Source organism: Dicentrarchus labrax, unplaced genomic scaffold (assembly GCF_905237075.1).
Source record: "Dicentrarchus labrax unplaced genomic scaffold, dlabrax2021, whole genome shotgun sequence".
Taxonomy (NCBI): Eukaryota; Metazoa; Chordata; class Actinopteri; family Moronidae; genus Dicentrarchus; species Dicentrarchus labrax.
The window spans coordinates 8,825,398-8,851,361 of NW_026136706.1; the positions used below are offsets into that span (position 1 = coordinate 8,825,398).

The following is a 25,964-nucleotide window of genomic DNA, read 5'->3' on the forward strand; positions in this document are numbered from 1 at the left end:
TTAAATTAGGTTAAGAGGTGAATGGGATGATGGTAAATGGTGGAAAATGATGGAGGACGTGTTCACGAAAGAGGGAGAAAAGGACAGAAAATGAGGTTAAGAGCGGGAAAGGAGAACGGAGAGAGAAAGGAATTTAAGGAGGAGATTGGCAGGGTCAGGTGAGTCATGAGAACAGCCATAAAAACTCATCCTGCTTTCCTTTAGGAAATCCCCATCCACTGTCTGACTGTCACACACCCAAAGAAAAGCCCCACATAGCTGTACAGTTTTTCTTTCTTTTTATTTTCTTTTCCATTGTGTGTGTAGTTGCCATGTTTGTGTACTGTAGTGCCAACGTCTAGAATTCCTTGTGCAGAACAGGATTACGGGAATATAACTGTAGGAAATACTGTAGCTGGTAAACAGACAGGTCTTTATGAGGTTAAAGGGCTCAGACAGATATTTTACAGGTATTTTATTGTTTTTGTGTGCATGCATTTTTGTACGTGTGTCTGTGTGCACATAACTCACCGTCCACTGAGTGATGAGCAGTAAGGAACCACATGGATTCCCAGAGGACTGTCCTCTCCCAGGATCTCCACTGTTCTAGTCAGACTACACACAAACACACAATTAAAACACACAAATAAAAAGTGGACAAAAAACAAAATATGTAATGTTAGTATCCTAAAATATAATACAAGCACATGTTCTGTCACACTGAAATAAAATGTAATTATGGAAAGTGTTGTTTCTAGGATGAAGACAAATCAAGAGACAGATCTAAGGCATACTGAAGAGTTTTCTCCAATATTTTGTTTAGGTAGTATTAGGTAGGTACTGTGCAGTTTTCAAAGGAAATGTTAAAGCCCCATCATTTATTTTTTCTACCTCTAAAAAACATCATGAAAAATAATTTTGATGCAACACAAACATTTCCAGTCTGCGCCCTATATGCCTGTTTTTGCACTATGTCATTTTTGGTCTCTGGGTCGGGACAAGTGTGTAACACCTTACGGCACCAAGTCTCTAATATAGTAACAAACTATGTCAGTGATTTTGTTGAAATATGGTGGCCCAAATCCTGTGGGAACTCTGTTGATGGACTAACACCAGTCTATCTCCCCTTTTTAGTGTGACACAAGCTAACATTAACTGGAAAACAAATGTAAAAATGGCCTTATGCACGCATGCATGAAACAGAAAACACGACATACAGACAAAGTGAGGAAGAGAGAAAGGGACCGTAACACAGAGAAAGACAAAAAAAAACATGAATTGTTGGCAAGGAGTCAGATACAAGTACGTGTGTTGGCACACAAATACGAACACATACAGACATCCAAAAAAGACAGAAAAACTGTTTTGAAAGTATGTGTCTCTTGAGGACAAGTTTGAAAAGCACCATTCTAGATTGACAAAACTTTCCATGGATGCATTCACTGTGCTAAAAATACTTTTTTGTCAAGGACTTAATCCATGTCTGCAAACCCAACCCTTAGAGAAGGGAATGCCGACACTCTATTCAAAGTCAACAAAACTATAGACTGCTCTGTGTGCGTGCGTTTGTCAAAACTTTTTTGTGCCATTCATCTTTATGGGTTTCCTCCTCTCTTTCAATCTCTCAATGTCTCTGTCTAGTTATTCAAGTGTGTGTCTGCTTTACATTCTGTCTGTGTTTTAATGTGTGTGCGTGTTGAAGTCTTTGTTTGTTTGATTAGTTTATCTATCAGAGCCCAGCCATTAATCCTCCCCTGACCTTCTTCCTGCTCCCTGTGTGTGTGTGTGTTTTTTTTCTAAGTGAGTTTGTATGAACTTAGTTTTGTACTCTTTAGTTACACCCGCCCCTCTCTCTCTCTCCTCTGTCTGTCTCTAATGCTGTCTGCTCGTTTTGTCTTTCTCTCTCTCTCTAGACCATCCAGCCGTCCCTAAACCCCCATGAACTGATAGCAGTACAGATGCTGATAAACTCCAGAGAGAGGGTGGTTGATGATGGTGGGTGGCAACAGGGGAGAGATGCAAAGTGCAAAAACAAGTTCTCCCTGTCTCTTTGTCTTTGTCTCTCTCTCCCTCACACACACAAAACCTATGCTGCCTCCTCGTCACTCAGTAAATTTGAGTTAATCCAGACAATAGGAAAGGGACTGCAAGAGAGGGGAAAAGAGAGGAAAGCAAGGAGAGTGAAAAGTAGGGATATGGGGAGGTTGGCAGGCAGGGGGAGAAAATTATATCAGCCATAACATTATGACCACTGACAGGGGAAGTGAATAACACTGATTATCTTATTATCATGGCACCTGTCAGTGGGTGGGATATATTAGGCAGCAAGTGAACATTTTGTCCTCAAGTTGATGTGTTAGAAGCAGGAAAACGGACAAGCGTGGGCCAAATTATGATGGCTAGATGACTGGGTCAGAGCGTCTCCAAAACTGCAGCTCTTCTGCAGGGTCTTCCCAGTCTGCAGTGGTCAGTACCTATCAAAAGTGGTCCAAGGAAGGAAAAGCAGTGAACCGGGAACAGGCTCACCAAGGCTCACTGATGCATGTGGGGAGTGAAGGCTGGCCCGTGTGGTCCGATCCAACAGCCGAGATACTGTAGCTCAAACTGCTGATAAAGTTAATGCTAGTTCTGATAGAAAGGTGTCAGAACACCCCAGTGCATTGTAGTTTGTTGTGTACGGGGGCTGCATAACATTATGACCACCAAGGTGCCCAGATGGTCATAATGTTATGGCTGATCGGTGTATATACAGTATATAAAATTACATTATATGTAAGAAAATGTAGTTTTTGGAAGAACATTGTGCTTTTCTTTTTATTAACTTTAGTTGGCAGTTGGATATGTTGCACGTGCGAAGGTGGAAGTACTGATTGTATAATTTCCGGTATATCATGTTCAGCATCTTCTATCTATTGGACCTAATGGTGCTGCATGAGGAGTCAGGGGTACATCAAAGTGATTACATTGTCTGGTAACAAACAAACAAAAAAACGGATAGAGAGTGAAAAGGGAAAAGAAGGTAGAAGCGAGGAAGGTCTAGAAGCAAGATATAGCAAAATGAAGGGAGGAGGAGGCACTGAATTAATTAGACAAGGCTAATGAATAGCATTAATATGAGAGGAAAAATAACATCGACCCCTCCCTCTATCCCTTCCTGCTGCTGTGCCTCTGATCTCTAACACTCCCACTAACAAACACACACACACACACACACACACACACACACACACACACACACACACACACAGACAAACACACACACACACACACACACTCACACTCACACTCACACACACACACAAGCACTTGAAATCCATTTGTGTTTCCTTTTTTTTTGCATGAGATGTTTGACAGGCTGCATCACTGCAAAAAATGAAGTGGGGGTGAGAGAGAGACAAAATGGGTGAGACTTGAGAAAAGAGAGAGGGAGCGCGACAAGAGAACAAGAGACAGAGAAAAAAAGCCAAACACAGAGTGGGAGAGAAGCAGAGAGAGATGAAGAGAGCAGGTGTTCTCTTTATCCACCTGCCACTTCACTGATCCTCACTATGAAAGACAGAAACACAGAGGAGAAATAACAAAAGAGGAGGATGTGCATTACCAAACCACTCTCTTCCTCTCTCTGTATTTCACCCTCTTCTTATTTATCATCTCCCTTTCTCCCTCTCCCTCTCTCTCTCTCATTTTCTCCCTAAGCTGTTCTTCAAAGTGCAGAGCATAAGAGATGTAGGAAGTAAAAGGAATGCAAACCAGTAAAAACTTACAATACCGTTAAAGGTGTATGTATGCAAATACACAAACACATTTACACATGAAAAAAAAAACACCCTAAATAATAGTTATCTAAAGAATGAATGAGTACAAAGATTTATAACCAAAATGATATTACCACAATAACTCTGTAAAGGGAAATAAAGAGACGTAATAGTTTAGGTCCAGTTTGTATAGTAATATTTAGGAGGATCTATTGGCAGAAATGGAATATAATATTCACAGGTATGTTTTCATTAATGTATAATCACCTGAAAATAAGATGTCTTGTGTTTTCATTAACTTAAAATGAGCAGTTTTTATCTATAGAGGGAGCGGGTCCTCTTTCACAGAAGCCCCCATATTGAACCGCCATGTTTCTACAGTAGTAACTGGCTCTAGATAGGGCCTTTCATGTTTTTCAAGTTTCGCACTCACCGTGGATTCTATTACACGCTTAGAAGGCTGAGCTGTATTCAGATATCACTGGATCCTACACACTGGTACTTTAAACACTGAAGAGGAGAGACTTTGGCTGACTAAACTTAATAAGGTGGGAGAAGTAGAAATAGACAGATCAGGAAGAAAAAAGGCTGGGAATAAAGGGAAGAAACAAAAGAATATAGAAAGGGAGAGAGATAGATTAATGGGTACCTGAATATCTCAAAACCATCGTCCCAAAATAACATATGAATAGACTATGGTACCCCTAGACAACCTGTTTCACATCCTGTTTGCATGCAGTGGAACCCATTTACCTTTTCACCTCCTAGCTTCTAAAACACCTCCAATACAGTGCCTTATTTCACAAAGAAATATAATATGCTCGCAATGCTATTTCAATAAACCAATTTACAGTAAATCTGTTTCCCTGTATAAAAATCACATTTTGATTCAAAGGTAATGAGTTTTCTGGTGACCGTGCTGTGTGGTTAAAATTATGATGAGCCATTACTGTATTTATAGGTGTAGCCTTCACACTCGAAAGGCACACACACTCGCACACATACACAAATACAGGGAGGACCACAGTGTGTATAGAAACATACATAGCGCAAACGCGCAAACACACAAACACACAAACACACACACACACACACACACACACACACACTCCTTTGACGTCTGCTTTACTTTTCCAATATTTATGGCTGCGTTTCTCTACTCATTTTAGACTTTTCTGCAATTTCAAGGATCGTTTCCCTGGCGACCACAAAAACCATTACATCACTTTTACATTACTCACAGCTGAGATGGTTTGTGGTTGAGAGTGTGTGTACATGAGAGGATATTGAACTGTATAGTACCATGAGGCGTGATAAAACTGAAACTGTCTAACAATATTCTCTGATTCACTTTGATTCAGACGTTCACATTTAGTTATTCTAATCAAAATGTGTCTCTCACTGTTAAACGCAGGTGACAGGGTTGTGTATCACGGTAACTCAATGTCGTAATTTGATCCTGACAACACTCAATAGAAAGACAACAAAAGCTCACTTATTGTGCAGACCTTGCATGGAGAGCGCCTGCATGTAGTGCATGATGAATATGAGTGTATATGAGTGTGTGTGATCTAATCTTTGCCTGTGCTCTGTGGTTGCAGCTGGTTGCTATGGAGAGAGGCTAAAACAGCTAAGGCTGAGGTTAGACATTATTCTCTCCACATAGTGCTCTCATAACTCTCTCTCCCTACATGTCCTCTTTGCAGGTTAACTACATATTATTTGTTTTAGTATCTTTGAATTAAAGGTGGATTAATTGCAGGCTCACAATGACCTGTTGATATAAAAAACAGAGTAATACACTATCTGTTAACAGAGGTCAAGGTTGTCAGACAGAGCAGCACATTGATCAATGATGTAACATGATGTAAGCCACTTTTCTTAAATTTACAGCTTGGTTATGTGGGCACTTTAGGTTAGTATTTTTAATATTCTGTCTGAGAGAAAGCGGTAACATCAAGTAAAAGAGAAAAATGAAAATTACATTTAGTTATTTTCCCTTGTGCCAGGGACAATAATGGAACAATTGGGTTGAGACATAATGCTTTTGGGGTCACATCACAATTATCATGATGTTTTAAGCATTTATTCTGTGACAAGGTTAGACATCACAACTACAAAAAACACAACCACTCACACAATTAGAAATGTTATTAACATGACACTGGTAAGTGTGGTAAATAGTCAGTATGGAATGATGTCCAAAACTACAATAATAAGTCATTAAAGAGATACAAAAAAGAATCAATAATGCTACAAATCCTCAGTTATAGTGCAAAATCAGTCAAAGATAGGACTATTAGATCAGAATAAAATAATTACTTTTTATGAAATATAATATTAGGCTACAATATTAATCTGAATAAAACATTACACAGCAAAAGCTGCATATTTAATGCAATGTTATGCATTATCAGAGGCTGAATCCTGAAGGAAAATATAGATGTAATTTAGAGAGCTATCAAAAGCTAAGCTGGACTATGCACACATGGAAAAGCGAATATTAATAGATGGGTACTAGAATCAGTAGATGCAAACATCTTAACCTGAGTAATGCCTTATTCTGATTACTAATAAACAGATTCAGCATTGTTCTGCGTGTTTGTTACATATATGGTAACTGTCCTTGCTCCATGCTAGAATGCCTACCCCCACATCCCCCTGCCCCACAAACTGCCAAAATAAGCATACACACACAGGCTTAAGAGGCCCACATGAGACATAGGGAATTCTGCAGCCCTAACACTTAATTAAGCAGCACTCATTAGTGTATGCATGTGTATTATGCGTTCAGTTGGATCTGCCTGGAAAAAAAAAAAGAAGAAAAATATATGCAAGTGTGTTTGTAGTCGCTTCTTTTTTTTTTAAGGCCATGGGTGTATGGCAGTCTATGAATGTCTGTGTGTGTTGTGTGCATGTGTGTGTTTATGACCGTGACCCTGTTTTATGCAGGCTTTTGTACTGGGCTAATGATGGAGCCTCTTTACACTAACCATATCTGTAAGAGCCTTGATCTGGATTAAAATCCCAGATTTAATGAAGGAAAAGTAGGACACAAACACGCACATGAACATCAGTGAACATGGATGTAGACAAACACGGACATGAAAAAGCAATCCTCACAACTACAAAACATACATAGGTGGTAGTAGTATTAAAGTTACAATCACACACACACACACACACACACACACACACACACACACACACACACACACACACACACACACACACACACACACACACACACACACACACACACACACACACACACTGACCTGCCATTGAAGGTGTGTTTGCCTTGGGGTCGATCTACCCCTGCTGGCCTCTCCACAGCGGGACTGGCTGCCTGCAGAGAAAACACACAGAACACCTTCCTGTTAGTCAGTGAGTGGCATTTGGAAATGAGACAATATAAGGAGCAGAACCACAAGCTTCACATTGTCTGAGATAGAAGGCAAAAAGAAAGAAGAGAATGTGGATACAGAGAGACATGTGGATGGATTTACTAATAAACGGCGTAAAAAAACAAAAAGCTGTGAATGAGTGACTATGTGGAGAAATTAAGGAACTCCCCCTATTTTAATTTTGGCTTTTGCTACACTGCACCCAAAATGAAATCCTGAGCTCAATGAGTACCTCTCTGCAATCTGAAAGACAGGGGAATAAATGGGAATGAGTGATGAGTGAACAAGCTGCTAGACTGATAGATGGATAATGCACATATAGCAATTAATATGTTAAGACAAGAAGACAGTGCCGTCAAGCAGTAATAAATAACACTGTCAATAGGCATGGCAACAGAGAGAGAGAGAGAGAGAGAGAGAGGTGTGAGAAATAAGAGTGTAAATGTGAGTCAAGGGAGCTGTAATAATCACTTCATACAATGACATAGGGCTCACATGAATTGTGTGTACATGTGTGTGTTTGCGTTAGAAGCACGGAGAGGTTAGCTCCACAGGGACGAGGTTGTATGCCCAACGGTATAGGTGATGAATCATCGAATACTCGACATGTGACAGTGTCTGTGCGTACACATTCCTGCGGGTATGACAGCTTACAGTAGTGCTTTTGCAACAACCTATCAATGCTAGGCTATGCGTGCTTTGCTGCTATGTTTGTGAGTCCACTGTAACAAGAATAAATGTTCAGTTTTTATAGTTTGGTTCGGCTTATTGGGACCCAAAGTCCTGATGTCACTTCTAGGACAGCTAGTTTCTGCATTTCAAGGCAAAATCATTGAGGAGTAGGGTTGCAAAATTCCGGGAATTTTCAAAGTTGGAAACTGTCCATGGGAATTAACGGGAATATACGGGAATAATAATTAATATTGCTTGTTATAATACTGTTAGTCTATAACAGGGAACTTACATGTAGTTGAAATGAAACATCTTGCCGGATAATCTTGCTTAAAACTATTTGGGTTAATTGTATTGTACGCATATAACCATAGCCATAGTAAATCAAAGGCAGCATGCTAGCTACCATCATATGTTAAACTAAAGGTCAATGGTTTGGGCTACTACTTGTGGTGCTATCCATTTGTCTCGTAAATCCCCCGCCCGAGTTGCTCTGACGCAAGAACGTGACGTAATTGCCTGGCTTGTACCACTTACAGCGTTCCATTTGTCTTTGGGCATTACGAGTCGGGAAAGAACATGGACGCCACCAGTGCAGCAGCTGTGCTGTTGTTGTTTGTGGCTCTTCTAAACAAGCTCAATGTGAAATAATAATGTTTTTCTACAGAAACACTAACATTTCAAGTAATTCCGGTATTGTAAGTCTTATATTTCAATAATATTTTGCCATTTTCGCCTATTTCAATTTCAACAAGTGCTGTGGTGTTTCTCTCGAGCCACCAGGGGCCACCAGGGGCCACCAGGGGCAGGCTAGTGTTATTGTTAGCCACATTAGCCTATTTAGCAAACCAGCTCTAAAACAAAACTTTACATTGTATTACAGTAACACCGTGCAATGCATACATTGGTGACCGGACTAAAGCAGCAATGTAAACAAGTATGTGAGAGCATTTAAAATGACACTAAAACGACCAACGTAGTACAAATACAAAGAAAATACATTTCAATATTGTATGAATTACCCAACTTTTCCAGTTAATTCTCCTAAATTCCCATTAATTCCAACGAAAGTTTCCAAATTGGAATGTTTCCAAATTTCCCTAGTTTATCTTTCCATGAAAAGTTTCCTGATATTTACCGGAAAATGTCCGCCCCTTTGCAACCCTATTGAGGGGTGCTTTTATCTTATTGAAAATGTGCCTGTGGTTAATTATGCATATTCTAAGATAAATAAGACATTTGTTATTTGATAGGACAGCTCAAGATTCAGAGCAAAGGGGGAGGGATAGAAGGGATGACATACAGCAAAGGGGTCATAGGTCAGACCCCAACCCATGGCCGCTGCAGCAAGGACTCGGCCTTGGTACACAGCTGCCGTCTCTGCTACCAGGGCGACCCTCAGAGTTACTTTTTAAACAATTACTCTGTTAGCACTTTTAAAAAACTAAAGCTTGATTACAATTTGACCAGCAAGCAACACGAATGAAAAGTAACATTTAAAAAGTACCATCCTTATCTAGACTACTGTGATGAACTGACCAACATACTATTGAGTGAGGTTGTTGCTATTGGCGGGCTTGTTGTAATGAATGTGTGCCATACTGAAAATCAAAAGAACATTGACAAAAGAGCAAAATAATAAATACCCTTGACTCTGATTTAAATTATTCAATTATATTATTTTGAAAATGAAAGGACTTTTCTGCCTCAAGCATGAATTCTGACATATACTATATCAGAATAGGCAAAATAATGGAATAACCATTCAGGCCTAATCTGCATGTTCAAATACACATGTGCATATCTGAGCTCATGTGCGCACATGTTTGTATGAGCATATGCAGACAAATACACACAGGTCAATAAAGATCAATGTTAGTAGTAGGCACTAATGGACTCTTAACATGACCTTTCACCTTTGACTTCTCACCCTATAGCCATATGACCTACACCACCTGTCAGAGGAGGGGAGAGGGAAGGACAGAGAGAAAGCAAAGCAAGACAGATGAGCAGCGAAGAGAGAAAACATGAGAAAGACATCAGAGAGCTGACAAGACTCAGGCTAGGCAGAGAAACATAAAGAAAGAAAAAAAAAATCAGAGGTAGTGGCTTATGAGAGGAGTAGGATGAAGGTGAAAGGAAGACTCAACAATGAATGACAGACTGCACATACTGTAACCATATGTTTGGGAATTGGTGGCTTGGAAATCAATTAGTATAGCCTAGCTGCAGATGCTGTCATATGAGCTTAATTACAACAGGATGACAGGTAACATTAATTATCCTAACCTCTTTGTCATAACAACAGCCACTCATACATTAATTGGAAAGTCTTTGGTGCTTAATTGTACGTCTCATTTAATAACTGCTAGCAGAAACAGTCTCTCTCTCTCTCTCTCTCTCTCTCTCTCTCTCAGAGCGTTGTATTAATTACAGGCCAGCAACGTACATTACTTATCAAAGGGTAATTTAGAACACGCAAATGAATCTGAACACATACATGGGTCTCATTATTCAAATTAACCTTACAATAGCATACTAATATAGCAAAATATACATTTTGTAATGGTTTTTTATCGTTTCGGCTTGAAAAAGCTTAAAACTTTATTATTTAATTTCCTAGCCAATGATATCCAACATGCCATGTAAAACCAATTACACATACCGAACTTTCTGAAACATTGTGCACCTTTAATAACACTGATTATTAAAGTAATTAATAATACTACTAAATCAAAATATAAAGTACCACAAACAGCTCCATAAAGAAATATTAATTTTCTATACTGTTTCTCAATGAAGTCAAATCTAACTGGATTTAAAAGACTTGATGCTTTATTTGAGGAAAAATCTGAAATATATCTATTAAATTACAAAGATGTATGAGAAACAGAGGACAACTGCGGGGGAAAAAAATTAATGCATTAGTCTGCCGACCTTGGACAGCTCAATCGATACTTGTGAGCATTAGTGGCCCTCCAAAAACTGGAGAACACAGAAGCAGAATTTCCATTTTAACTCAATGATGGATAATCCTACCTTGAATAACTATGCTTATAATAAATGGGCCGCAAGCATTTAGTCTTCTCGGCCCAATCCAATAATTGCTAAAAGCGGAGAAAAAGAGTGAACTATTAGTGATATTACTAATTACTGAATAACCAATTAAGCTAAGTGTTCCCTGAAAACACTCCCAGAGTGAGTATGATAAATGAACAGTAATGCATGCGGGAAAGTTTGTGTGTTTGTGTGTATCTGTATGTTGTGGTTTGTTTGTGTGTGTGTGTGTTCCTGATTGATACACCTAAGGTAATCTATCTTGAAATATCTCTTTGGACATATGGCTCATGAATTGAATGTCAAGGGGCCAGAGGTCTGGAGAAGTAAACAATATTATAAAATATTATATAACATTTCTATTGAATACATTTTGTTCATTTGTTTAGAATAGCAATGGCTACACCTCTTAACTTCCTATATATGAACCATTACAGTGTACCAGTTTAAGGACAAATGACACAAGGACAATGTGGCATGCTTTTGATTTGCTTTTTTGCTTAAATAATTAAGTAACAATCAGCATACTAATCAGTAAATGAAATGCTCTCAGAAAAAATAATAATAATGTGGTTCCTGTGGCTGCTGCAGGCCTCTAACAAGCTCATCAAGCTGGCCTACCTGCCTGTTTGCTTCTATTGCTTCACTGACAAACATACAAGCAGGCTGAGGGCAAAAAAGCCATCACACACACAAAGAGGGAGATGAACACACACACACACCCAGGTATAACATGATAAATAAGTGCTGTACAGCCTTATTAGCCCCAGTGGTATTCTAGGCAAGAACAAATACTCCCAGTCTGATTAACACATTGTAATTAACCAGCAACTCTGCACGTGTGTGTGTGTGTGTGTGTGTGTGTGTGTGTGTGTGTGTGTGTGTGTGTGTGTGTGTGTGTGTGCGTGTGTGTGCGTGTGTGTGCGTGTGTGTGCGTGTGTGTGCGCGTGTTGTAAGCATGAGAGGAAGAGAGAGGATTTTTGTGGCATACTGTACTCATTTGTGCCTGGCATTTAGAACGGAAGAGCTGCACCAGTAAATCTTTCTGGATTGAAATTAAATAAAGAGAGGGGACAGAGAGTAGGAGAAAAGACAGAGAGAGAAGAAAGACAGAGAATTACTGCAAGAAGAGTACTTTCTTCCCCTCATCGCTCTCACCAAAAGGCCAAGTGACAATTTGAACAATTACCCGGAGCCATTACCTCTATCTGAACCTGGCTGGTTGAGAAGAGACAGACCTATGAGCAAGTTACTAAGTGTGAGTGTGAGAGTGTGTGTCTGTGTGTGTGTGTGTGAATGAGTATGTGAGTGAGAGAGCGAGGGACAATGAAGGAGTCATAAAAAGACTGCAACAGTGACTGAGAAAATAATGTATGAGGAAGATGACGGAAAAAAACAGAAAGATAATTCCTTTATTTACAGTAGTCACAGAGTCATTTACCACTCTAACACTTGTGGTAGTTATTGCAGCACAGCAGGTGTGAGACTGAAAAGCACAGACAGAGGAAAGATGGGAGGCACTGACGAGCATCAAGCTGACAGAAAGAAAAACAGGGAGATTTTTAACACTTATGCTGTAATGACTGGACTGAACTATGTAATTTATACATCGCCACTGTGAATACTCCTTTTCTCCCCCAAATAAGACGCATCTGTTAATATACTGATTACTCGCTGGATATAATATAATCACTCAGTGCTGCTATCAATATGACAGTGAAATACAGTGCTTAATATAAATCAGCATGAACAAATGGAATAAATGAAGGAAAAAAACTACCGAGTTGATGCAAGAAGTTCCTCAGTAAAACTAGAGTCAATTTTAGTACATACTAAGGTAGATAACGTTGTAACCAAATACACAACGCTCCTCTTGCACTGCTAGAAAAACTTAAATCTGTGGCTGCTGTTGTACATGTGAGAAATTATGACAAGATAGATTTCTTGTTGACACTTGTTGGATGGTAAGCCCTCATTTATACAACTTGTCCGAGTTAAAATTATTCACAAATGGAGGTCTGAGTAGTGGGAAGGATCTGATTGCTGAAAAACAAAGGAAAATTACTGTCTGCTCTCTTTCAGCATATTATTTAACGCACCAGAATAGGCCAATCACAGCAGGAATTTTTCTAAAGTTATTGGGACTATTGTTATGACTCCACTGTCAAGATCTCTAAAAATGAGAGAGATGGTGATAACAGCTTACTAAAACTTTCCAATAAAAAAAGCTTATTGTGACTAAGCAAAGGCTGATTGGTGAAGCTGATAATTCCATGGTTGAAGATACAGCTTTCACATGGTCAAAAGATGGTGGCTCAAAGTTTGGAGAGACGCCCCACTCAAACGACAATACATTTTTATTTTAATTCTAAGCTAACTTCACTTATTTGTGGTTTATTGGTGACTAACTACAAAACATGTTAACACAGCTTGCCTGAGAATTATCACATTTTTAAGTTTTCTTCAGTATCAAATGCAGTGGGACATTTCAAACAGGATAAGCTAATAGCTAATTCAGCATGCTATTCACAGAATTAATTTGGATAAATTAAAACAAATACAGGTTAAAAAAACATGGCTCAACTTGTGGCCCACAGTTAACAAACAGACTAGCTGCATATGCCTATGTGTATGACATGATACAGTGACATTTCAGTCACACTAGATTTTAAATTAGTAATATAAGGAAAATATTTTAACATATTTTAAATAATAAGCAAAACAATGCATATTCAAAACTTCTGCAAAAACATCAGTTAATTCAAATCCACTTCCAAGCCTGGAAATAATTATAAATAACTTTTCCAGAAATGTAAGGACTGTGGGAACCCTGCTAATATGATCGCTTCTTCTATCTGGGACTTTGTTCCCTCAATTTTGAACTCTACATGAAAACTCACAGCTGAACCTATTTTATTACAAAGCTATAATGGTTTCAGTTTCAGGCGGTGATAGCCATTTAACACAACACTGTGTAGATTACTAACCAGCACAAAACCATGTAATAGTAGTTTTAATTCAAGTCTACTATAACTATGACTAAAATAAGTTAGAGAGCAATTGTCCTGATCAAAGCTGTAATGTTATGTGAAAAATTAGAAAGCATGGAAACCCGAGTAGCTAGTATGAACTGTAAAAAAGCGAGTCCACAGCTGGCGTGCTTAAGGTCACATATATGCATGCTATCATGCAGGTGCTTGAACAGATAAACACCCAAACGCACAGTCTGGACAGGCCTACTGTGTAACTGACACCCAGGAATATTTTGAATCTGACAGCCACAGGAGTGATAGTGTGCAGTGAAAACTGATCTGAGATGTAAGGAGTGCAAGGTGGGCTCAGAACAACATGAGCTACACTCCTAAGCTTTGGTTTACATTTCAGCAAAAAAAGTAAATAGATTAGTGTTGGAAGTTTACATTTATTAGTGACAAGCGCATGCAGGTTTCATATCTGCTAAATTGTGTTTCATGTAGCTGTAGGTTGCTAATTAAAACAGACTGAAGAAGCTTTAAGCTGCATGGATGCATGGTTGGATAAAATCATCAAACAGTTAACAAGAGAATACACCAAGCATTTTTTTGTTAAACTTTGTGGCAAATATACCTGATATATAGTAACAAATATGCTAAGTCACTAGAAATGTTATTAGTACGCAGTGTATATTCCTCCCTATGCAGTCCTGATCTACTACTACTTCACCAGCCTCAGCAACGTTAAGCAGGGAGAGTGGCCACCTCTGAGTACCAATCACATTCCCCAAAAGAACTGAACCCTGCATACATGTCGCTCTACAGGGAATATGGTGTGGATAAAAAAGGATGTTTGTCCAGTGAAGAATCCCAAGGGAAGAGGGCTCACCACTCAAGAGTCCAATCAGGCGTGGAGTAACACTATCATAACAAGCAATCAAAACTACTTCTCTACACAACTGACACACTATCATAATAATATGTATTACTATATAAGTCATTGCATATCTGTGTGCCTGACTCTGTGACTAAATTAGTGAAAAGGTCGTGTTTTATTTAAAAAACACATAAGAAGTATCACCTCAGAGATGAATAATTGGTAGGGAAGGTTTGTTAAGGAGGAATAGGAGAGTATTTTGTGTTTTACTTTCATAGAATGGACAGAAAAAACATTTAGGGGTGATAATTATGTAATATATCTATGTCCTAACTCCTATCAGTTATTAGAGAATGACATCTGTGTCTGTTGTAGTCATTTCACTACATCTGGATGCTCAAAACTCACCATTGTCCCTTTTGGATGTTATTTTACGTCACGCTGGTTTAACACGACTACTGTTGACCAAAATGTTGAAAATAAGAAATATAAGAAAGGAGGAGAGTAAAAGGGGGAGGAAGAAGCAGCTAAGAAAAGGGAGAAAAGAAGCAAGTGTTTGCACTCTGCCCTTTTGAGAAAGGGAGTGAAAGGGTGAAGAGAGAGAAGAAAACATGGTGATTCAGTCGTCCATCTTTGTTAGTGGAGTTTGATGTGACAAAGCATGTCTGGATTAGAAGAGCATGAAGACGCTGCAGGCTCCACTCACCCCCAAACCTTAAACAGATATATCCACTACACACATAAACACACTGCTGGCATATGTCAGGATTATACTTACAACAAAAATCTTATTACTTGTTTTATCAGATATTTAATTCAATGTTAAACTGGTTGGTTGTGATAAAAATGTATGTATTTACTTTTTTCTCATAGGTATCAGAGATACATAATAAAAGAAAACAGTAAACTAAGTAAGTACAACTAATACTTAGGTGTTGCTCAATAAACTAATCTAATCAGTGTTCATCTGATATCTATGAATTTACTCTTAATGCTCATCTGAATTTAAGTTTCTCCCAAATTACAAATCTGCACACTATGTACAATATATGGACAGTATATGTGAGGCTTTCTGAGATACAGAACAAGGCCTGATACAAATGAAAATCCCATATTCTTTATTTCATTATTTAGGCTCACTACAAATCTTTGGTTATGGCTGGGCTTTAGGAAGTGCTTTTTATTTATGTCTCCAACAGAAGAAACAATGACCTTTATTGATTCTTCAAGTAGTAACATTAAGTATAAAAGACTGTATCAACAATTTGCTATGCTCTGAACATTGCCAGCAGTGGCATCTTGGGAATCCTAGAGGAGAGGCCATGGGGTCATTGAAATCAAAGTGTTTTTCCCCTTGGGAGTATTTATGTGCTTAACATTTTTCATGGCAACCTGCCTATTAGATTAGCACAGAGGAAAGCTCATAGTGTTCGTGAGGATTCATCATACTAATTCAATATCTTACAAAAGCTTTTGAACAGAGAAGCTGACCATAAGACATGACGAAAGAAATTTCATGACACAAATCAGTTTGTCTTTTACACTTCTTAAAAAGGTATTATATGATTATTGCTAATGAAAATGCAAACCAGGTATTGTTGTTGTCTCTTGTTGATACTAGAGGAAAGTTTATAGTAAGTCCAGTAGGTTTACTCTCTGCGGAGAATGAATGTCCTCAATAAATGTTCCATTTAGATTCTTCTGGGCTTTTTTCTGCCCAAGTGGAAATGTTGACCCAACGCTGGTGCTTGACATAAGCTGAGTGGGTCACAAAAATCATTAAGAATCTCCCTCTAACAGATCCACAAAAAAAAGTCACCACGACACCAAGAAACACCATTCTAAGGCCATTCTGTTGATGGTGGGACAAAAAGTAGTGAAAAATATCAAGAAGAAACCAAATTAAATTTAAAGATGAAAAAAAAATAATGGGACATTTTCTGGAACTTTTAGAATTGATTCCATAGTGATTATTTTATGCTGACAGATGCTGGCTACATTATAAGTTTGTGTGTCCGTTCTCACCAAAGCATCTGTCAGTCATATGGGGAGAATGTTTCTATGTGTTTCATTTCATCTTTGTGTATGATTGGTGTGTACACTGTGTAAGTGGTGTGTTTCAAACTGTATGTGTCTGTGTGTCTTTTTATCTGAGTGCCTCAGGGTCTTACCATCACGGCAGTGTCCTCATTGAGTGAGGGTTCAGTCTCTGTCGGTTGGGGGCCGAGGGCTGAGTCACTGCTGCTTCTCACCAACAGGGGGGTGTCTGTAAAAAAAGGACACACACACATCTGATATGTGCAGGTAGCATTGAGCCTACGCGGACGGATACCTTAAGATCAATGGCATCAATGGCAAATATCCACAACATGATTCAAAGTCACCAAACTGCATATGAACGACCTTACAAACATAATTGTGCAGCTAGGAGGAGTTGAAAAGGATTACTTTAAGCAGAAGCAGAGATGTGTGTGTTTATACAGTACGTCTGTATACACTGGATAACTGCTAAAAATGTTTAAAGTAGATGTTCTACAACCTGTAAATCAACCACTTTTTCTAATTCCTTTGTTTACAGATGGTATGTGCAGGAGGAATTTGACGACATACCACCAAACATTAACTAAACAGAAGTTTTAGCAGCAGAAAAATAATGTGACTTACAACAATATTAATAACTCCCAATTCTAAAATGTTATTTAATGGTTGTTGTTTTTTAATCCACATTCAATCTGCTAAAAGAAACAGGGGAACCTAGCTCTCTGACAGTCCAATATGACACAGCGTGACTACTTCCTATGAGACTGTTAATGGAACAAGAGATATGGCAGAGAGGAAAGAATAATGCAAGAATGGTGAGAAAATAGAAAGTCTAAGTCTGCACTGCTTCAGAATCTACAGCCAGTCTCTGATGCACAATATGCGTGTATACACACACAAACACACACACATATATACACACACACACACACACGACTGCCTTAAAATCGCTAATGCTATTTTGATGGAGTCACAGTTCAGCAAAATTCATGTCTAATAATAATCTTTTAGATGACAAGATACAGGCCCTAAGCCACACTACAGAAAGGAGTTTGAATGTGTTTCGTTACAAGTGTCAAAGCACGATGAGGAACAAAGAGAGATGAATATTTTTTTATGTTGGGTTGACAAAATAAATTTCCACTGTCTCACTGCAATGTGCCTCTGACTTCAGTCCAAGTCAGTGCGCTTTCAAACAAAACAGCAAGACATTCCAACATTCAGTACAATAAAAAAAATATCATAAAATTTGTTTAAAGCATAATTAGTAGGATTTTCCTAAAAACAATTATTATTATTTTGCTGTGTTTCTGAAGTTCCTAGGTGTCAACTTTTGGCCAGCATGCAGGGTGTGAGGTCAGGACTCTATAGAAAAAATAGCGACCAGGTTACGTTGCTGTCTCCACCTCTCTTCTCTGCTCTCTGTCTGTGTCATGGATGTATAAAGAGCTGCGGGTCTGTTTGACCGAGGGCATACAGAGCAGAGAGAGGATACAGTGGACAGGATGAAGCGTGGTCTTAGCTGTAGCACACAAAATACAGTAATGTGGCGCCTTCCCACAGGGCTGTGCAGAGGTATGGTCATGTTTAATTGTGTTTTAGAACGCAATCGCCCTGAAACAATCAGAAAACAATGTTACATTTTTGATTTGCTTTGTTCTCGCAAATGCTGCTCCCTCTCTTCATTCACTCTCTAGCTCACTAAGCCACTGCTGCTCTCTCTTGCTCGTTGAGCCAGGGAGGTGTACTGTATTGTATTAAACGTAAATATAAATGTGTCTACATATCCATATGTATTTATTGGGGCAGCTGCAGATTTGAAATAGACAAGCCTTTCACAACAACAGTAGCTAGAACTAATCTAAGACAAAGCTTATAGAACCATATTTCCATGGAAACTCACATACATCTACGGAGCCCCCCTAGTGACGTTGGATAAAAAAAAAAAGAATGCATGGCCACACATTGCTATCTCGTGGCCACGCAATAACTATCTCGTGCCAAGGTGTTACTATCTCGTGGGCACAAGATAGTAACGCGTTGTTATTAGAATTAAGAATTACTTCATGCCTAACCGCAAGTGACTGAAGTATGTCATTGTAATTCATTCCTATATTAAAATAAAATGAAATTAATTCAAACTTGTCCATTTTAACAATCAACAGTCTCTGCATGGAAATGACAGCAATAATTATCTGGTGCCCACGCGTTACTATCTCGTGGCCACGCATTAACTATCTTGTGGCCACAAGATTTTTTTTTTTTATCCAATGTCACCAGGGGGGCTCCGTATACATCTACCATTTTTAACTTTAAAATAAATAAAAAATGAGACGGTGTGAGGACTGGTGGTCAGTGGATAGAAGATAGAAACAGCAAGAAAGAAAGCACGATCCTTAAATATTCACCACAAATGAAATGTATGATTTAATTAGTACTTATAGTCAAAACTCATCAGCCATCACAGCATATGTATGTCCATATCTGTTGATTAAATACTGATTAAAACAGCGTAATTAGAAAGCTCATTCCTAAATGTTGTTTTGGAGATGTGTGAATGCATCGCTCCATATGTTCATTAGGTATGTAAGAAGCCGATCTAACAGCCTGAGCGTGTGAGGGGTTAATGTATGATCCTTTCCTTTAATATCCCTTCAGTGAATACGCTGGTGTTCATGCGTCCCAATGGCCAATAAGTGGCTGATTTGCAGATCTCTGCGTGCATGTAGGTAACATATGATAGTGTCTCCCTCTTCACATCTCATCAGCCCACTGCATAAAATCATCATTTACCAGAAGCTGATGGATGAAGCACACCACACTATTGCCTGTGCTGGAGCTTGACGAAACAGTGAAATGGTGAGAAAAGTCAACACTGCAGAAAGCTCTGCAAATAAATGATATTTATTATTGTAGGTTTTATTATGGTCTGTGTGGTACTATGTCAATCCTCATATCTACCATCCACATTCATAGGTCCCATCAATCCATATATACATTAAGAGCACTGTCATGTTAGCCTCTATAGTTCCATTGGGAATAAAACAAAAAGGTGGGGTGAGGGTGGAGGAAACCTCTAAATGAGTGGACTACTCAGAACACATGCCAAATGATATTTGTAGGGTCATATATTGATTGTCACAAAATGGACCCTTGGTGCTCTTAAGACTGGCTGGGGGTTATGGATTACATGAAACCCTAATCAATTCATCTCTTCAAAGAAAGGCAATGTGAGGAGGGAAAAATGGATAGAGGACAAAAGATGTGCAATGAGAAACAGATGGAGATGAAAGGACGGACACACGAAAAAATAGTCAGTGAGATACAAATGTGTGCAATAAAAAATAAGACAAATACACAAATCAACAGAAAAATGTTTGCTAAAAGACTTTTAAATTTAATTCTATACTACTGTATTTCACTTCACTGTAACACCATCCCACTTTTAGACTGAAGCAGGTATGTCCAGACACAAAACCAGAGATGATCTTGTAAAAGATTTTTCATTGTATGAAAGCAGATGCTGCTGATGTCCAGTGGCACATTACAATAGACACCAATGACTACCAAGGGAAAAACAGTGCTACTGTTCTGTCCATATGCCCGAAGGCATTCAAAGATCAATGCTTGAAGAAAGCAATATCAGTTTTAGATCACCTAGTAATCCCCACTAGCCTCTGTTTCCCTGCAGTAATAATACTATATAGAGCTAGACTATATGTCAATATAGTATTGATAGCATGATAAGCTTCTGAATACTTTGTTGTAGTTGTTATAGGAATATCTTAAATGTTGTCTTTTCCTGGATTTATATACTACATAACAGTTCAGTTACACATATGTCTGTGTTGTGTGATCAATTAACAATAAATGCTGCAACATACTGGGTCATGACTTTCTCAAGATTTTACTAATGGTAAATATATTTTAAAAGCAAATAATAAAAACCATTGCATGGTTGTAATAAAGGTAGGAATAGCACAGGCGTTACTAATAACATTAACACAGTAAGTCATTGTAATGTTACAGTGAGCTAGTATAAGCAATATCAGGACCCTGAAACTCGAGCAACTAAATGTAATTCAGCAATAATGTGCTTTTACCACTCTGACATGTCAAAATGTCCCTGTGAAAAAGGTCTAAATCAGACTTTGTCAAAATATTGCAGCCTAGCCAATGTGTATATAAGATACAGTATTTGACATTTCTGCATCCCTTTCATTATGCAAAAAACTTCTAGTCACAATAACAATTAAGGCAGCTACATGAGCTATGGTCTGTAGTACTCAAAAAAACACTATAATCAGAGGCCTCTGACTACAATGAGAAACCCTTCCCTGTCCATAATGCTGATTAAGTATCCTAGTGAATTACTTCACTTTAATTCTTATTCCTGAGTAGTGGTGCTCATCAACTATACTATACCTCTGTTTCTGAGTCCTTCATGGAGATTCAAGTGTGAAACACTAAGTGAGCTAGTTGTTAATAGTGAGCCTAAAATATGCACCATGTAAATGACCATTTGGGTTTCATTACTAATTATCTGATCATATACTATAACAGTGTCATCAGAAAGCTCAATCCTAAATCCCTAAAAGGTACAGAAAAACTCAGCAGCAGAGAGACAGAGGACACAAGGGAAGTCAGATAAATCGAAAGTCTGTTAACAAAAACTGGAAAGCAATTGCGGTAAAAGACAGAAAAAGACAGTTGGAAGCAGCAACAATGAACCGTAGAGAAAAGGGGATGAGACAGTGAGAGAGAAACAACTGGTTAGAGTCAGAGGTAAAACATTAGACAGCGATAGAGGCCTAAGTCTGGCCTTCTTACACTGACAGTGATACTCAACAGAGCTCCGTTACCTCTAATCTACCATGACAGTCACACATTACTAGTAATCTCAGCTGACAGGCAACCATACTGAAACAGACTAAACTTCCTGTCTTAACAGTGTCTGGATCATACAGTTAATGTCCCTGCACGACTCAGGAAGGTCAAACAAGCTGAAATGTCAATTCTCTTCTCAGTAACACGAATGCGAGATACATGATTTTTGCTGTAACATATACAGTATGTGAAGTATGTGATTAGGGCTAATGCAAGAAGAGGAAAATAATATTACTGTGCTGATTGTGCTCATGATTTTTGATTCAGCGTGGAGTCCATAAACTGCTTAACATCCTTCAAGTTGACTGAGAAATTTCAACAGTATCATCAAAAACAACAATGGGAAATAATGAAACTTGCTGATAGAATGCAACTTACAATAGATGGAGAAGCATTATCACAGTTCATTTGACATATTAATGACATTTTGAAAACAACCTTGACTGATTATGTTTAAATGTCAAGCGTTGGATGGTACAGACTGTGCAAGAAAGCAGATATAGAGTCTACAATTCATAACTAAAGGAAGTGGAATGATTAACTGAAAGCAGGAGGCAACTGGAAGTAATGCATAGGTTTTGGCGAGCTGTCGGTACACACAATCCATCACACACGGTGGTGTTGTGTTAAGGCAAAATTAAATTTGGGCAAGTTACTGTGACAGCCCTAAGCCCTCTCACACTCACATCTACGGTGCCTCTACTGAACAGCCACTTGACTTGAAAAAAGACAGAAAGAGATGAAGGAAAGGAGAGAAAGAGCGACCAGGAAAGAGAGGAAGAAAGGTCATTCAGATAGGTCTATTCCAGGTAACAGTAAGCAGACACAGACATCAGTTTGTTCTGCTGCTTGACATTACACATACACTTCCTGTCTTCTCTTTCTTCTGCTTCTCCTCATCTGATTCTCTTTCATCCCCATCTCATTCTGCATCTCTTAGACAGTGCTGCCAACATTTCAGCTGTCCTCATCTTGTTTTCATCACTGTCCTGCCAAAAATGGCCATCACATCCTGACCTTTATCTGTACGGTATTTCAAAGTTAATATCATGCCTATTGTCACAAAACATATGTAGCACGGCTCTGAAATAAAGAATATATGGTACCAAATAAGCCATTATGTAATGTCAATGTGTACTACTTCATTATTTCTTACTTTCTTCTATGCTTCAATTTACAGACTGAAGCAGTTTCTTGTTTGACATCAGTTGTGACATTGACGCTCTTTATGCATTGACCTTCAGGTTACACCTAAGAGGTAAAATCCCCAAATGACTTTTTTTCTTTGTAAATTCAGAGTCTTTGAAACAGCATTTAGTGTGTCACTAAACATCAGAGTTCCAGTCCCAGAAGCAGAGTAGGGATTACTGCACCTACTTCCGAGGTGCATGGAGTGGGGAAAAAGTCAGAAGAGGTCAAAAATCCAGCAGCACAGTGTTGCTAGAGTTATGACTTTTTTATAACAGTGTCCCAACCTTGTCAGAGTGTTTGGTCTCTCAGAGCCAGAGGGGACAGACACAAGGCAGTTTTGGTTGCCAGAGTTAACATCCAGCCCATGTTAACTCTGGCAACCACAACCGCCTTGTCTGCATAGGCGCAATACTTCTTGTCTTATCTAGTTTGGACAGAATTTTGTGACGTGAAAATGCCAGAGCCTGTTAAGGTCATTGCTCTTACAGAGAACAGAGAGCTACTACATTATAACTGTCACACTGTGGCTGAGATTAATATAGTTAAAATTAGGGATACATGATATATCAGCCAAACATCAGTATCTGCCAATATTCACCTTGATGACTGACATCAGCCAAGCTGCAAATAAGTTGACATTCACAGATATTAGTGGATAATGTTCTCTGTTGTGTTGCATCAATTTTGCGCTGGCTAAATTTTGTGTTTAGTTCTAACTTGGATATTGGAGAAGCAATCCGTTTTCCAGCACTGGCACAAATTGTACGCAAATACCAATGTGCTCCATGCACCAGCATGGACAATGATGGCTGTCTCACATCTTGGATGAGAAAAGAAATAGACTGAGCTACAACAAGTCAGACATTGTTGATTTCTTTGTTTCCCAAAGGGCAAATAAATAACAACAAAAGAACATCAGCATCTGCCAAATTGTTATTTTAAACATCAATATTAGTCCAAAATATCCCAATGGTGCATGCCTTGTTTAAACCAAAAAATGGGCAAACATCATGAACATAATTTACATATTTAAATATTTCAAAAGTAAAGTGTATGCAGAGAATAGCCACCAAATGTCAACATGTAAATCATACAAATATCAAAATGTAGCTCTGAATTACTTCAAACATTAAGACTTTCTTTGATTTGATTTTAGGGGCATGCACTTGTTTATAAAGAGGGGGAAATGTCATGCCAAGGGTGGCAATATCAACATAAATATACATTAAATAAATGAAACAGGACTTACTAGACTTGAGGGTTGAGGAATTGACTTCAATTTCGCCTCCTGTGATTGGCTGGAAGACAGAGAGCTCAGACTGGTAGAGGTCTGGGCTTGGGGCAAGGCTTGTGTTAGCCAGGCCCCTCTGCTGGGCTTCCTGTTCCTCATACACCGCCATCAGCTAAAAAGAAAAAGAAAAAGCAACACACATTATTACTTATTTTTTTCTTTCCTAAATTTTTCTTCTGTTCTTTTCAAAAGATAAGATAAGAGACTTTATTAATCCCACATGAGGAAATCACTTGCTACAGCAGCTCTAGATACAACACAACAGATAAGAAACACATTAAATAAAATATATAGAATAGAAAAATACAAGATACAATGAAAATAGAAAAAATAGAATTAGACTTCTATGTACATTATATGCAACTTTTTATATATAGATGGACAACTATTATGTACTCAGTATTCGATCAGCAGAGCAGCAGGAATTCTATTCAAATATTCTTATATAACTCCACTCAGTAACTCCAGGTTTTCTATTTGCTATTCCCTTCTCTCCACTCACACTGAAAGAAAAGCGCTCCAATTTTCTTCATTCACTGCCACTCAGTTACATTATCCAGTACAATGCAAGGCAACAGTTAGAGAGGTAACATAAATGCAAACAAAGTAAAAGAAATATGCTAACAGAGGCAACCATTTTCAGATCCAACCTATGCAGCACCACTACAAACAGCCTACTTAAGACTGAGGCCATATTTTCCACTCATTAACAGGTTTATTACTACAGTTATAGAATATGCACAAGAACTAAAGGAACAGCTTTGTAGCTAATGTCAAGACTTCAATACACCCAACCGGTCGCATTTCTTTAAATTAAGCAAGAAAAAACATGTGTTCAGGAAATTGTGTCGCTTTGTTTGTACACAATTTCTGTGTTACCTTGTGGATGAGGACCCTATAGAGGACGTCCAAGGAGCCCAGCATTCCAGTGACAGTGTGCGTCTACTCTTGAACAACTGCCTCCATTCGTGTCTCCCCTTTGCCTCTGTGCAAAACCCTGCTAGCTCTAACTGTGTTATATAGTGGAATCCCTGTCTATTGAGTTTTGCACTGAGTCTGCGTTTAGCCTAACATAGGACAGAGCTTGTCAACACAGTGTTCTAGGGGCCTCCATGTAAAAGCTGAATAGACGTGCATGTGTGTGTGTCTTTATGTATGTGTGTGTGATGTCTATAGTGGCTAAGAGTAAAGAAAGGGGACTTTACCAGTAAAGCCAGAGGCTTCCTGCTACACTGGAACACACAAGTGTGCAACATACTCTCTCACTCGTACAGACATAAGCGTACAAATGCATGCTACTAACGGACACAAACCATATAAAAGTGCACGCACACGGATGTGAGTCACTGCACTTTGATTTGTTGGCTGTCTCTTCTGCACAAAAAAAGCGGAAAACAACAAAGGCAACATTATGAAAATCTATTTCTAAAACACAAAGTGATGCCAACACTTGAGACTAAAAGCTTACGCAGGTGCTAATATAGACAAGTCCAGTGAAGGCATCTTTTTTTTTTTTTTTTTTCCAAGGCCAAGCTGATGATTAAAGCAGATTTTCACTGGAAGTTTCTTCATTGGGTTTTTGATAAATTAGGCTTTCATTACTCTATTTCTCTCACTCTCTTGATCCGTCTGTAGCGCTTTGTCCAAAAAAAAAAAAAAGAGAAATGCCTGTGGCACTTGTGTCAGGAGGAAACTGAACGTTGAGGCACTTATTCTTGAAGGGTTCTCCTTGCTATACTGGCTTGGATTGTACCTCATTTGTACGTCACTTTGGACAAATGCGTCTACCAAATGAATACATGTAAAAGCTCCATAGTGATACTGAAACATTTAGTT

General features: G+C 38.6%; 1 protein-coding gene across 5 annotated transcripts in view; it reads right to left on the bottom strand.

The window, feature by feature from the left end:
- The window catches only part of pard3bb (par-3 family cell polarity regulator beta b), a 197,766-nt gene that overhangs the window by 132,954 nt on the left and 38,848 nt on the right, over nt 1–25,964 (bottom strand). For 4 of the 5 annotated variants that reach the window (XM_051404690.1, XM_051404694.1, XM_051404689.1 and 1 more), the window contains exons 3-6: nt 24,087–24,240; nt 16,891–16,985; nt 7,013–7,083; nt 511–594 (exon numbers count right to left, since the gene is read on the bottom strand). In XM_051404690.1, the coding sequence (XP_051260650.1) occupies nt 511–594; nt 7,013–7,083; nt 16,891–16,985; nt 24,087–24,240 (404 nt within the window). Of the gene's footprint in view, nt 1–510; nt 595–7,012; nt 7,084–16,890; nt 16,986–24,086; nt 24,241–25,007; nt 25,119–25,964 lie in introns of those variants that run through there. The other variant, XM_051404693.1, reaches the window with a different exon arrangement.